This window comes from Panthera onca, chromosome Y (genome assembly GCF_046562875.1).
Source record: "Panthera onca isolate mPanOnc1 chromosome Y, mPanOnc1 haplotype 2, whole genome shotgun sequence".
Taxonomy (NCBI): Eukaryota; Metazoa; Chordata; class Mammalia; order Carnivora; family Felidae; genus Panthera; species Panthera onca.
The window spans coordinates 20,486,328-20,499,100 of NC_138358.1; the positions used below are offsets into that span (position 1 = coordinate 20,486,328).

The 12,773-nt window shown below is 52.6% G+C and overlaps 1 protein-coding gene across 1 annotated transcript; it reads left to right on the top strand.

Moving 5' to 3' along the window:
* The first annotated feature begins 146 nt into the window (after positions 1-146).
* On the top strand, positions 147-3,872 carry LOC145714980 (testis-specific Y-encoded protein 1-like). Its single transcript, XM_081794571.1, has 6 exons — positions 147-980; positions 2,199-2,276; positions 2,433-2,544; positions 2,683-2,828; positions 2,934-3,025; positions 3,719-3,872. The coding sequence occupies exons 1-5, from the start codon at positions 297-299 to the stop codon at positions 3,003-3,005; spliced, it is 1,092 nt and encodes a 363-aa protein (XP_081650697.1). The 5' UTR covers positions 147-296; the 3' UTR covers positions 3,006-3,025; positions 3,719-3,872.
* The last annotated feature ends 8,901 nt before the right edge of the window (positions 3,873-12,773 follow it).

A 12,773-nucleotide genomic window follows, 5' to 3' on the forward strand; every position in this document is an offset into this window, starting at 1 on the left:
CTGATTGCTCCCCGAACCTGGCTAGCGGGCCTGACCTGCCCTGGAACCACTTCTCTCCCAGGCCGCATGCGCACACTCTTCACTGCCTCTGTCTCGGCCCCTCCTCCACAGCAGCCACAGCCAATGCGGAGTCCTCAAATCCCAGAGGCTGTGCGCCTGCGCCCAACTTGGGCGGGCTGCAGCGAGAGGCAGCAGGGAGCTAACAGCCTTGAGGCCCAGGCTCCCTCCACCTGCTTCCACTTCCTTGTCCTTGTCCTGAGGCTGCCCTAGCTACACTGGGGCCGGGGCCGAGCGTCATGGCCAGCGTGTCGCGGTCCGGACAAAGCGGAGATTCCCGCCGACCCTGGGCCCTGATCGTCCCGGATGCGAAAGGTGGAGAGTCCCGGCCCCGCGGGAATGCAGGGGCGCTGGAGGGCGTGGGCTGGCCGCAGTCCCCAGGTTCAGGGGCGGCAAACGCCCATCCTGTGCAGGAAGCCCAGGCCGGGTGTGAGATACAGGTGGCAAGCCCAGCGGAGGAATTGGTGCTGATATTGGATGACGGAATGGTGGCGGCTGAGGTGGTGATCGGGGAGGAGGAAGAGGACGGCGAGGCGACCAAGGATGAGGTGGCTGGAGAGGAGAATTCTGAGGAAGCCAAGCCAGAAGCAGAGGACATGCACGAGGAGGAGGAGGTGGAAGTTGAGAGACAGCAGCAGGAGGAGTTTCAGGAGCAAGAGGAGAAGCGCGAGGCAGATGCAGAGGCGGAGGAGGGGCCCCAGCTCTCCCAGCCGCTGCAGCAGCAAGAGCCAGCGCTGCGTCCTGCCTCAGCCCAGGACCCGCTGGCAGCACTGGAGCGTCTTCAGCTGGAGATCAGCGCTGGGAATGCCCAGGATTCCAGGGCCTTATGGCGGCTGAAGCGCAGGATTCTTCGGAGGCAGATTTCTTACCTGGATCACAGAAGGGCCATCATCAAGCACATCCCTGGCTTCTGGGCCCAGGCGGTATCCTTCCTTGTGCTGGTGGGTGATGGCGGGGGCTGTTGTGCAGGAGGGCTGGGCACTGAGAGCAGGGTGCCTCAGGGCGATGGCCCCCAGAGAGGAGAGCTGGGGAATGGTCCCTGGCCCTGGGTTGGTGTGGTCTGGGATCCAGTGTAAGGCCTTGGACAGGGGCGGTTGTTGGGGATGGGGGGACTTGGTGACTGGGTCTGTTTCCTCTAGGTCTCCGCCAACGTTGGCCTGCAGGCTGGTCTCAAATATTACTTGCAGACACGAGCCATGTGTCCCCATGCTACCAGAGCTAGGGTAGCACAAAGCAGCCTTCACTCAGAGCAGATAAGGCAAGGAAATATTTCGCTGCAAAATGGGAGAGTTACACAGGCCGCACACCCACCTTCACATTCACAGGCTGTGCACGTTTCCTAGCAGTTCCTTCAAAAGAGAGCATTTCAGACACACACTCATGACCTTTAGTGGAACCACGCCACGCCCCTTTGCCTGACAGTAGGACGACTGAGACCCACTCCGAATGGGGTACAAGCTGCCTCCTCAGACCCTGACACACACACACACACACACACACACACACACACACACACACACAGAGGATTCTCTCCTGGTATCTCCACCCCTGCTTCCCTCTCTGTCCTCAGGCTCCGGCTCGGTCCCACCCATGTCTTTCTCTCCGGACTGGCCGTGTCACTGTGTCTAATCCTTTTCCCTCCTCGGCCCTCCTCGTCCGTGCTTCTCGATCTCTTTCTCCCTCCCACACCCTCTGCTTGCAGCGTAAGTGTGCAGTCGGGTTCCTGTAAGCCATGTTATTCCATCTGGACTCAGGAGGCTGGTGACAACATAGGTCTTCACGGGAATATGCCAAGAAACCCAGCCGTGAGGAGGGGTCAGAGCACATGCCGACATCACAAGCTATGATGGGCTGCTGGCAGCCCACACAGGTCAGATATAGGAAGGAACTGTGAGGCGTGCAGGCAGTGGAGTCTCTCCCTGCTGTGTGCAGACAGCGTGGGAGGTACAGGAAGCCAACGGACTGCCCAGTGTCGATGGGGTCTGATGCATCTGCAGAGGCTGAGGAGTGTGGGGACTAGTGTTTCCTGGTCTTTCTGCACATGCCGTGATCTAGTCCCTTGCTCTTAGCCTGGGAGGGTTGGAGGGGGGCTGTGTCTGTTTCCACAGCATCTGAAGGCACAGCTCCTTGACACAGCACAGATTCTGAATCACCCCCAGTTGTCGGCCATGATCGGTGCCCAGGACAAAGACGTGCTCAGCTACGTGGTCGACTTGGAGGTGAGACCGGGGAGGCTGTGGCTGGGGGCCATCCCGTCGGGGGTGGGATTTGGGCAGGAGAGGGTGGGGCAAAGGTGCTCACCCTCACAGCCAGGCAAGTAGCTCAGGACCCCGAGGGAGGACACTTGCCCCCTCCTGTCCCATTGCTCACGGCAGGTGGAAGAAGTGGGCCATCCCAAGTACCGCTGCAGAGTGATGTTTTTCTTTGGGGACAACCCGTACTTCTGGAACCCAGTGATCATTAAGGAGTATCAGCTTAGCTTTGCTGGTAGGGTGTGGGTCCCATGATGGTGCGGGGCAGGGGGATGAGGAGCATGAATCAGGGGCAGGAGGGAGGGGGAGGGGGAGGGGCAGGTGGGTGGGGAGGAGGCCATCAGCTTGCTCCTCAAATCCTCTCTTCCTGCAGGCTACAAGGCATCGCGTTCCACTCCAGTCCAGTGGTTCTGGGATTATGAACGTGGAGCTCCCAGTCGCAGGCATGACCCCACCAGGCTTAACTTGTTGAACTGGATGTGTGAGCACAGCTGCCCAGGGACAAACAGGATTGCCGAGGTGGGGCCCTTGAGGCCTTCGTCAGCAGTGGGGATGTGGGTGGCCCTGGGCCAGAGAGGTGAGGGGGCTATGCCCAATATGGCACCGGCCTGTGTCCCCTACCAGATCATCATCGAGGACCTGTGGCCCAATCCCCTGCAGTACTTCCTGATGGAGGAAGGGACCAGAAGACAGTGATCTGACATGCGCATGTGTCGGTGAGAACCCCAGTATACGGTGTGTTGACCTGTGTGTTGTATGGGCAAGGGAACGTGGGCCACACATTGGCTTGGAAATGGAAGGTCCGCCAAGACAGGGACACAGGTAGCATGGGGAGAGGGTGGGAGGATGACAGGGAACCTGCAGAGACTCAGCTGCAAACACACAGAGGGTCGAAGCCTGCAAACCAAATGCAGTTGTGCTGTGGGCTGGGGCTTTGGAGAGCAACTCGGGAGGAGCAGTGCTTCACCACAAATGCTCCCCGTGGATGTCCGCCCTGTCCCGGGCTTCCCCCTGCTCCTTCAGTCTGGATTTGCCTCCCAGTCTTTGGGTCAGGAGCTGCCGTGTCCCCAGGCGCCACTGTGGTGAGAATCTCTCACTTCCTTCCATGTGCCCCACCACGCCATGTCCTCCCGCAACCTGACAGCCATTCTTAGATCTGTTCCAAAGCCATTGGGGGCTGGAAACGACTCCCTGGGTGAGAAAGCAAGGGGGATCGCAAAAGGGTGAGGCACAAGAGTGACACCATCTGGGATGTATTTGCAAATATCCCATATCACTCTTGGTTTCTGTTGCATGGGGGTGTGTGTGTGTGCGTGTACGCAAATGTGTCTCTGTGTGCCCACATGTGTCAGGGGCTCTGCATCTGTGTGGGCATGAATGGCGCAGAGCTCCTATGTTTGCCCATGCAGAAACAATGGAGGACGTGACCAGCACTAGAAGAGATGGGTGGATGAGTCTCCTGTCTTCTATGAGCCCGGGAGAGAACTAAGGAAGAAATCACGTTTGGCAGTCTTGAAGAGTTTCCACGATGTTTATGTGGACACATACAGGAAGCTAAAAACCCTTCTGTTTTTGTGTATGTGTTTGTGTGTGTTTATGGGGGACGCAAGGAGGCTCGACGAGAACGGGACCTGAGTGTGACTGTCCTAGCCGCTGCCCGGGTGATTCTGTGTGTGCAGGAGAGGTGCAGTACTGGCGTGGGGCCGGTGTTGCCATGTGCACAGAGGCCTGCCTTCTTGGGCAGGAAGAGCCTGGAAGGAGGAGGAGGAAGAGACAGACCTGTTATTTGGAGATTTATTGTATAGGCCAGAGCCGAAAGGCAGGGAAGGGGATTGCACAGTGGGACCAAATTGGTCCATTGGGTCCTGGTACAGTGTGGCCAGGACTCGGGGGGTTTCAGCCAGGACCCTTGATCCCAGAGGGGTGCTGTGTCCTTGGTGAGATAGAATCCAGTCAGCAAAGCCTCCAGTCAGGATCAGAGCTAAGACCACATGTCCCCGGACAACTCAGGAGCAGGCAGGCTTCTCATAGTCGATGCCAGTATACCTTGCTGCTGCCTCCCACACCCGGGGCTCCTTTGACCCCGAGCCCTGTCCTCAGACAGTGGCTCAGGATGGGAGATGTGTGAGGGGGAGGGGCAGGTGTGGGTTGTGGGCAGCAGCGAGGCTTATGAGTGGGAATTCATGGAGAGAGTACGCCCGAGGGCAGAGATCCAGCGTGAGTTCGTGCGAGTGTGTGTGGGCGTCTGTGGCAAACTGGGCCTGAGATCCGTGGTGGTGCCGGCAGTGTGAGCGTGCATATGTTTGTGCGATTGCGTAGCGGTGTGTCTCTGTCTGTGCAGGAGTGGGTGGTTAGGCCACTGGAGAGACAAGGAGAGACACAGCGGTCTGTGTGAATGAGGTGCTTATGTGGGACGGTCAGGTGCCAGAATACAAGAGTGCAGTCCCTTCCCTCCTGAGTCCTGATGGTAATCGCTGGGATGGGTGCAATCGTTGCTGTGCCAGGGGGCTCAAGTCAGGATGCAAAAGGGAGATTGGTGCAAGGTCAAGAGGGGGGCCGAGGGGAGGAAAGCCTGTGTCCAGTGGCCAGTGGACCACTTGTGAGTAAGTGTGCTTGTGTGTGTGTTAGTGTGTGTCTATGTGGGAGTGAGTGTGTGTGTGTGTGTGTGTGTGTGTGTGTGTGTGTGTGTGTGTGTTGAGTGGCCCTGGTGGGCCGACAGTAGCAAATACGTAGGGGCTACATGGTGTGCCCAGGCTTTGTGCACAGGGTAGCTAGGGAACCCAACCTGTCAGGCTACGTGGTGTGCAGAGGGCGTAGGTATTTCCCTGGAGGGAGCCGTCCAGCAAGAATCTCTGCTCTTGGCAGATGAGCCATGTTTTGTCACCAGTCAGCTCTTCCTCGGGGCTCTCCTCTCTGCTTCCTGTGCACCAGGCCCAGGGAAAGGGAGGAGCTTGGACCCTAGACCTCAGGTGACTTGAGTCCCCCAGGGGTGCCATAGCAGGGTGGTGTGGGTGATCCATGTGTGGACGGGCAGGTGAGCAGCCTGCCAGCTGCTCTCTGAGGGGACAGTTCCTTGCCAGCAACACCTCTCCCCGCAGCACAAGATCACCACTGTCGCTGCAGCTGGGCTGGGGACATGTCAAGGTGTGTCCCAGAACTGTGTTCCCCTTGCATGTAAGTGGTGCCAGAATGCGCCTCTCAGTCCCTGTGCGGGTGACCCTGATTAGCCTCAGGCTTTGTCGACTCCTGGCCTCATGTAAATGGGGAACTGGGTTCCTTTCTCAGTGTCTCAGCGGTTGCATGTCGACAGAGGATGCTGTGGACATTGTGGTCAGGATTCTGACCGGGCTCCCCCCGCCCTGCCCCAAACCACAGTGGGCAGCACATGGCCCACTGTGTGTGCGCTTTGGGGAGTCTAAAGCCGTACAGCCCCTCCAGTATTCTTCTCAGGTGGTGGAGGGTCAAAGGGGCCTAGGGAGGAACACTGGTCCCAGTCTGCTGCCGGCTGTGCCCACAGGTGTGTGTGCCCAGCTCCTTGACGCTGAAGCTGCAAGGCTTCCGCACTGCCCCCAAAGCCCCATCCCTAGAATTTGCATGTGGGCCAGATGGAAGTGAAGTCCCAGTGACCCTGCGGGAGCACAGCGGGTGGTCTCGTCTGTGCTTGGCCACCCACCTACCTGCCTTCCCCGCAGCCCGTTGCCCCCATATAGGGCTTTCGGTAAACACGCGGCCACCGTCCAGCATGAGAGGAAAGGCTTGACGGTGTCCCAGTACCGCTGGTCATGTGTTGGCTGCTGCCAGCTGACAGCATGGAGACCCCATGGCCCAGTGGAGGGTGTCCGACCTGTCCTACAAGGAACTGGGGACGACTGTACGGATGCATCAGGTCCCATGCAGTAACCTAGGCCTGACTTTATCCGCCTAGGGGGTGATCGAAGAGCCTTGGGGTCCCAGGCCTGGCATATGTGTCGGTGAGCTTCCTCCTGGATGGCGCTGCCGACACAAGGCTGGCTGGTCAGGGGTCGCGTGTGAGGCCCGTTGGGTCCCGGCCTCTAGGTCCGATACTGCTGTAGGTGTTGTTGAAAAGACAGAGCACGATATGACCATCCCTTGGGTGTCGCTGCACCGGGGATCCCGTCGCTGCTCCCAGGGTCCCACTACCGAGTCTCCCCGGGAGGCCTGGGAGGTTGCCAGGCTCCTTTTGCAGGGACACAAAGGCTTGTGAGAGCCCATCCGCAGGGTCCGGTGCTCATTGCGGATGACTTGGGGGCAGTGCGAGATCTATTGCTCCCGTCCTTAGAGGAGATTGTGGTAGTCTTAAGGGACAAAGATGTGCGTGGAGAATAGAAGGATGTCCAGAGGAAGCATTGGAGGAGGAAGAGGACGAGGAGGAGTAGGAGGATGAGGAGGAGTTGGAGGAAGAGGATTGGGAGGAGTTAGAGCTGGAAGAGAAGGGTGAATGATTGGGTGCAGGAGAGGGAACAAGTGGAGGAGGAGGATGTCCAGGATGAGGAGGAGCACGAGCCAAAGGAGCAGGAGCAGCTGGGGGAGGATGTTGAGGAGGACGAGAGCAGAGGGAAGAGGGTGGGGAGAAAAGATAGAGCCAGGGTTCCAGAGCATGAGTAGAAGTGTAGGAGCAGAAGGAGGAAGAGCCCGAGGAGGAAGAGGTGGAGGGAGAGGAGGAGCAGGAGGAGTTGGAGGAAGAGGATTGGGTGGGGTTAGAAGAAGAGGAGGAGGAGAAGGAGCAGTGAATGACTGGGTGCAGGAGAAGGACAAATGGAAGAGGATGATGTCCAGCACCAGGAAGAGGCGGATTACGGGCCAGAGGAGCAGGAGCAGCTGGAGGACGGAGTCGACTAGGACGAGAGCAGAGGGAAGAAGAGGTGAAAGGTCAGAGGTAGGGCAGGAAGGGCGGTAGCAGGAGAGGACCTGGAGAAGGAGGAAGAGTCCTAGGAGGAAGAGTTGGAGGAGGAGGAAGAGGTGAAGGACGAGGAGGATCAGATGGAGGAAGAGGACTGGGAGGAGTTACAGGAGGAGGAAGACGAGTGAATGATCGGGTGCAGGCGAGGGAAGAAGTGGAGGAGGAGGAAGTCCAGGACGAGCAAGAGGAGGAGCACGAGTCGAAGAGCAGTAGTAGCTGGGGAGGAAATTGAGGAGGACGTGAGCAGAGGGAAGAAGAGGAGGAGGAGGAAAGGTAGAGCCAGGGCTGGAAGAGCAGTAGCTGCAGAGGGGGAGCAGAAGGATGAAGAGGCCCGAGGCTAAGACTTCCAATACTGTGTTGAATAACAGTGGAGGCGGTGGACATTCCTGTCTCGTTCGTGACTTGAGCTGAGAGCTTTTGCTCCTTGAGATGATATTCACGTTGGGTCGTTCATACATGGCTTTATGATCTCGATGTGTGCTCCTTCTATCCCTACTTTCTTGAGGGGTTTTACCAGGAAAGGATGCTGTATTTTGTCCATCACTCTGTCTGCATCGATTGAGAGGATCCTGTGGTTCTCGTCCTTTCTTTTATTGATGTGAGGAATCCCGTTAATTGTTTTGCAGATGTTGAACCAGCCCTGCGTCCCAGGTACAAATCCCACTGGGTCGTGGTGAATAACATTTTCATGTATTGTTGGATCCGAGGGTCTAATATCTTGTTGAGGAGTTTTGCATCCATGTGCATCAGGGAAATTGGCCTATAGTTCTCCTTTTCAGTGGGGTCTCTTTCCGGTTTTGGAATCAAGGTAACGCTGGCTTCATAGAAAGAGCTTGGAAGTTTTCCTTCCATTTCTATTGTGAGAACAGCTTCAAGAGAATAAGTGTTAACTCTTCCTTAAATGTTTGCTGGCACTCCCCTGGAAAGCCATCTGGCCCTGCAGTCTTCTTCCTTCGGCAGGTTTTGGATTACTAATTTGATTTCTTTACTGGTGATGGGTCTGTTCAAATTTTCCTTTTCTTCCTCTTTCAGCTTTGGTAGTGTATATGTTTCTAGGAATTTGTCCATTTCTTCCAGATTGCCCATTGTATTGGCAAATAATTGCTCCTAATATTCTCTTCTTATTGTTTGCCTTTCTGCTGTGTTGGTTGTGATGTCTCCTCTTTCATTCTTGCGTTTCTTTATTTGGGCCCTTTCCTTTTTCTTTTTCATCAAACTGATGACTGGCTTATCAATTTTGTTAATTCCTTCAAAGAAGCAGCTTCTGGGCTCATTGATCTGTTCTCCTATTTTGGTTTGTTTCTTTGTTTGTTTGTTTGTTTGAGGTTGTTTTTGTTTTTGTTTTGTTTGGTTTTTGGTTTCAATAGCATTAATTTCCGTTAATCATTGTTATTTTCTGTCTCCTGAATGTTTTGGGTTTCGTATGGTGTTCTTTTTACAGCCTCTTAAGGCGTAAGGTGAGGTTGTGTCTCTGAGATCTTTCTTTCTTCTTTAGGAAGACCTGACTTGCTAGATAGGTCCTCTTATAACCGACCCTGGTGCGTCCCAGAGGTTTTGGGTTGTGGTGTTATCACTGACTTCCATATACATTTTCATTGACTTCCGTATACTTTTTATATTCTCTTTCAACCCTTGCTTAGCCCATTCAATCTTTAGTAGGATGTTCTTCAGTCTCCCAGTATTTGTTACCTTTCCAAATTGTTTCTTGTAGTTGATTTCGAGTCTCTTAGTGTTGTGGTCTGAAAATATGCACGGTGTGACCTCGATCTCTTTGAACTTCCTTAGGGATGACTGTTTTCCCCAGCATATGATCTATAGAGGAGAATATTCCATGAGCACCGGAGAAGAATGTATATTCTGCTGTTTTATTATGAAATGTTCTGAACATATCTGTGAAGCCCATCTTGTCCAGTGTGTCATTCAAAGCCCCCGTTTGCTTGTTGATTTTTCGTTTACATGATCTGTCTATTGCAGTGAGTGAGTGCATAGAAGTCTCCTCCTATGATGGCATTACTAAGAATGAGGTTCCTTATGTTTGCGTTTAATTGGTTTGTATATTTGGTTGCTCTCAAATACGCCACATAAATGTATCCATTTGCTAGGTCTTCTTGGTGGATAGACCCCTGAATTATGACATCATGCCCTTGTGTATCACTTGACACAGTCTTAAATTAAAGTCTAGATTGTCTGATAGAAGTATGGCTACTTTGGCTTTGTTTTGTTGACGGGTAGCATGACAGATGATTCTCCATCCCCTTCTTTTCACTCTGAAGTTGTTTTCACATCTAAAGTGGGTCTCTGGTAAACAGCATATCGATGGAACTTGTTTTCTCATCCATTCTGTTCCCCTATGTTTTTTGATTGGAGCATTCAGTCCACTGACGTTTAAAGTAGTACTGAAAGACACGATTTTATGGCCATTATCTTGTTTGAAGAGTTGGAGGAAAACATATCTATATATCTTTATATCTATATCTACGTCTCCATCTCCATCTATATGTGTATGTGTATGTGTATGTGTATGTATATGTATATGTATATGTATATGTATATGTATATGTATATGTATATGTATTGTATTAACTGTATCTATATATCTATATCTATATCGATATGTATATGTCTATATACATCTATATATATAATTCTATATCTATTTGTATATATAAATATAATTATAAAGATAGATAGATAGATAGATAGATAGATAGATAGATAGATATCAATTTCCCTCTGAGTGTCCCCCCTTAAAATTGCGTGCAGGTGTGATTTAGCGGTCACAAACTCCTTTAAATTTTGTGTATCTGGGAACCTTTTTCCTCTGTTTCTATTTTGAATGACAGCCTTGCTGGATAAAGAATTCTTCACTGTGGATGTTTCTAATTCAGCACTTTGAACGTATCCTACCACTCCTTTCAGGCCTGCCAAGTTTCTCTGGATAGGTCTGCTGCAAACCTGATCTGTCTTCTCTTGTAGTTTAGGGACTTGTTTCCCTTGCTGCCTTCATGATTCTCTTTGCCTGAGTACTTTGTGAGTTTGAATATGATATGCCTTGCTGAGGGTCAGTTTTTGTTGAATCTGATGGGGTCCTCGGTGCTTCCCGGATTTTGATGGTGTGTCTTTCCCCAGGTTAGCAAAATTTCCCACTATGATTTGCTCACATAACCTTTCTACCCCTTTTTCTCTCTCTTCCTCTTCGGGACCCCTATGATTCTGATGTTGTTTTTCGTTCTGCATGAGTCACTGATTTCTCCAATTCTTCAATCGTGCTCTTTTCCTTAATCTCCCTCGATTTTGCTGCTTCCATAGTCTCCATAAGTTGGTCCTCTGAATCGCTGATTCTCTGTTCTGTCTCATCCATCCTTGACACCGCTGCATCCATCCGTCATTGCAGCTCAGTTATATCATTTTTAATTTCATTCTGGCCAGTTTTTACTGCATTTTGTCTCTGCACAAAGGGACTCTAATCTACATTGGACTGCAGCTAGTATTCTCATAATCGTGCTTCTAAATGCTGCTTCAGACATCTTGCTTGTGTCTGTGTTGGTTGAATCCCTGGCTCTCGTTTCTTCAGGCTCTTTCTTTCTGGGTGAATTCCTTCCCTTTGTCATTTTGAATGGAGAAAAGGAACTCATGAGGTAGAAAATTCAATGAAATATTCAAATTATAAAATGTTAAAAGTAAAAACTTAAAAACACACATGTGAATAATGGAATGAATGATGCTAGATTCTAGGCATGTTTCACGTGGGTGTTGAAAGTGGTTTTGACACAGGAGAGAAAAAAACGTGGGAGTGGAGAAAAATTTAGAAAATACTAATAAAAAATATTAAAAAGGGAAATGTTGTGAGAATTTGAAAAATCAATACACTGAAGTAGACTAAAAGGAGAAGATGGGAGTAAAATAGAATCTGTGAATATAGACACAAAAGGAAAGAATAATGTAGAAGAGTATTAAAGAAAGTTAGTAAAATTTCCACCTGCCCAGTCTCCTTCGCCTCTCCGCGCACAAAAGCACCTCCCTTCCCATGCCTCCTCGCTCTCCAAGTTCACTTCTGCATGCCACGTACCTGCTGAATTCGGTGGTTCAGGATATGCAGATTGCTGTGCTAATCCTCCAGTCAGCTTCCTGGGTGGGTAGGATGGTTTAGTGTTGGTCTGGCTGTATCTCACGCACGCGAGACACTTAAGAAGCTTCCATGCTGTCTGCCATCCGGGCTCCTCCCCAAAGAGGTGAGATCTGTAGCACCAGTTCTCCGATATGAGACATCCCACAGGAAAGTTGCGGTCGGTGACAAAGCGGAAAAGGGCATGTACCAAACAGGGAGGTCACCCTGGAGGGGGAGGCAGAGAACCTGCTCCAGACCTGGGAGGGGAGGCAGGGGCTCAAATGCTGGAGCCACGCCCACTGCCCTCCAGCTGATTGTTCCTGAACAGCAGCCAACTGTCTGGGTCTGGCCTGGAGCGCCTTCACCCCAAGGACCCATGGTCAAAAAGTTCACTGCCTCTGCCTCTGCCTCTCCCCCACCTCCACCGCAGCCACAGCCACAGCCACAGCCACAGCCACTTCAGTGTCCGAAGGGCCACGGGGCCGTGGGCGTGCTTCCCAAATGCTGGTGGGCTCCAGAAGGAGGCGGCAGGCATTTAAAAACCTTGGGCCTTGACACTCCACCTGCTGGGCCTAGTCTGGAGCCTCATGCCTCAAGTTCCCACTCCTTCTGCTCTATGGCCCTAGCCTGAGGATGGGCTAGGGCCCCAAAGCAAGGGAGTCCTGTTCCGGAAAACGCTGAGATTCCTGACAATACCGGGCCTCCATTCTGCTGGAAGAGGGCGTTCGAGAGTCCAGGAATCGTGGCAACACCCCTGTCTCAGTCCCAGACAATTTCACTCGTTCATACGCACTCACACGCACACGCACGGGCACACACACACACTCCCCCTCTGTGGCTGTCTCTAGTGGTGACTTACTCTCCTTCTTCGGCCTCCTTCCATGTCCCTCTGGCCTCTGTCTGTCTCTGAGTCCCTGTGATCATTTTCTTGAGGGAACGCTTCCTCCCTCCCGCACCTCCATCTCTCTTTCTCTGTCTCTGTGCTGTCCTTGCACAGTATCAGTGCATCTGGGTTTCCGTGAGCTGTGCGTGTCCATAGGGACGTAGTAGGCTGCTGATGGCACAGGGCTGCAGGGGAACACACAAAGGAACGCACAAGTACCAGGGGTCAGAGCACATCCAGACCTCCTAAGCCGTGACTGCCTCCAGGCAGCCCACACAAGCTGGGTATACATGTGAACTGAGAAAGGTCAGTCCCTTGGCCCTTGCCCTGTAGGTTGCAGCCAGCTGGGAGGTACTGAAACCCAAGGGACTGCCCAGTGTTGAGAGGGTCTGAAGAAAGGGCAGGAGCCGAGGAGGCAGGGAACCTAGTCATAGCTGGTGTTTCTCCACATGCCATGTTCCGGTGCCATTGGTACTGGAAGGTTGGTATCATTTGTGGCTCTCTTTCCTTGGCATCTCAATGCAAGCTTCCGTGACCCAATGGAGGTCCTGA

Excerpts from the sequence above, each read along its gene's own strand:
- LOC145714980 (XM_081794571.1), top strand. The coding sequence starts at position 297 with ATGGCCAGCGTGTCGCGGTCCGGACAAAGCGGAGATTCCCGCCGACCC. Across the intron at positions 2,277-2,432 it reads GCTACGTGGTCGACTTGGAG|GTGGAAGAAGTGGGCCATCC; the intron begins GTGAGACCGGGG and ends TGCTCACGGCAG. Across the intron at positions 2,829-2,933 it reads GGACAAACAGGATTGCCGAG|ATCATCATCGAGGACCTGTG; the intron begins GTGGGGCCCTTG and ends GTCCCCTACCAG.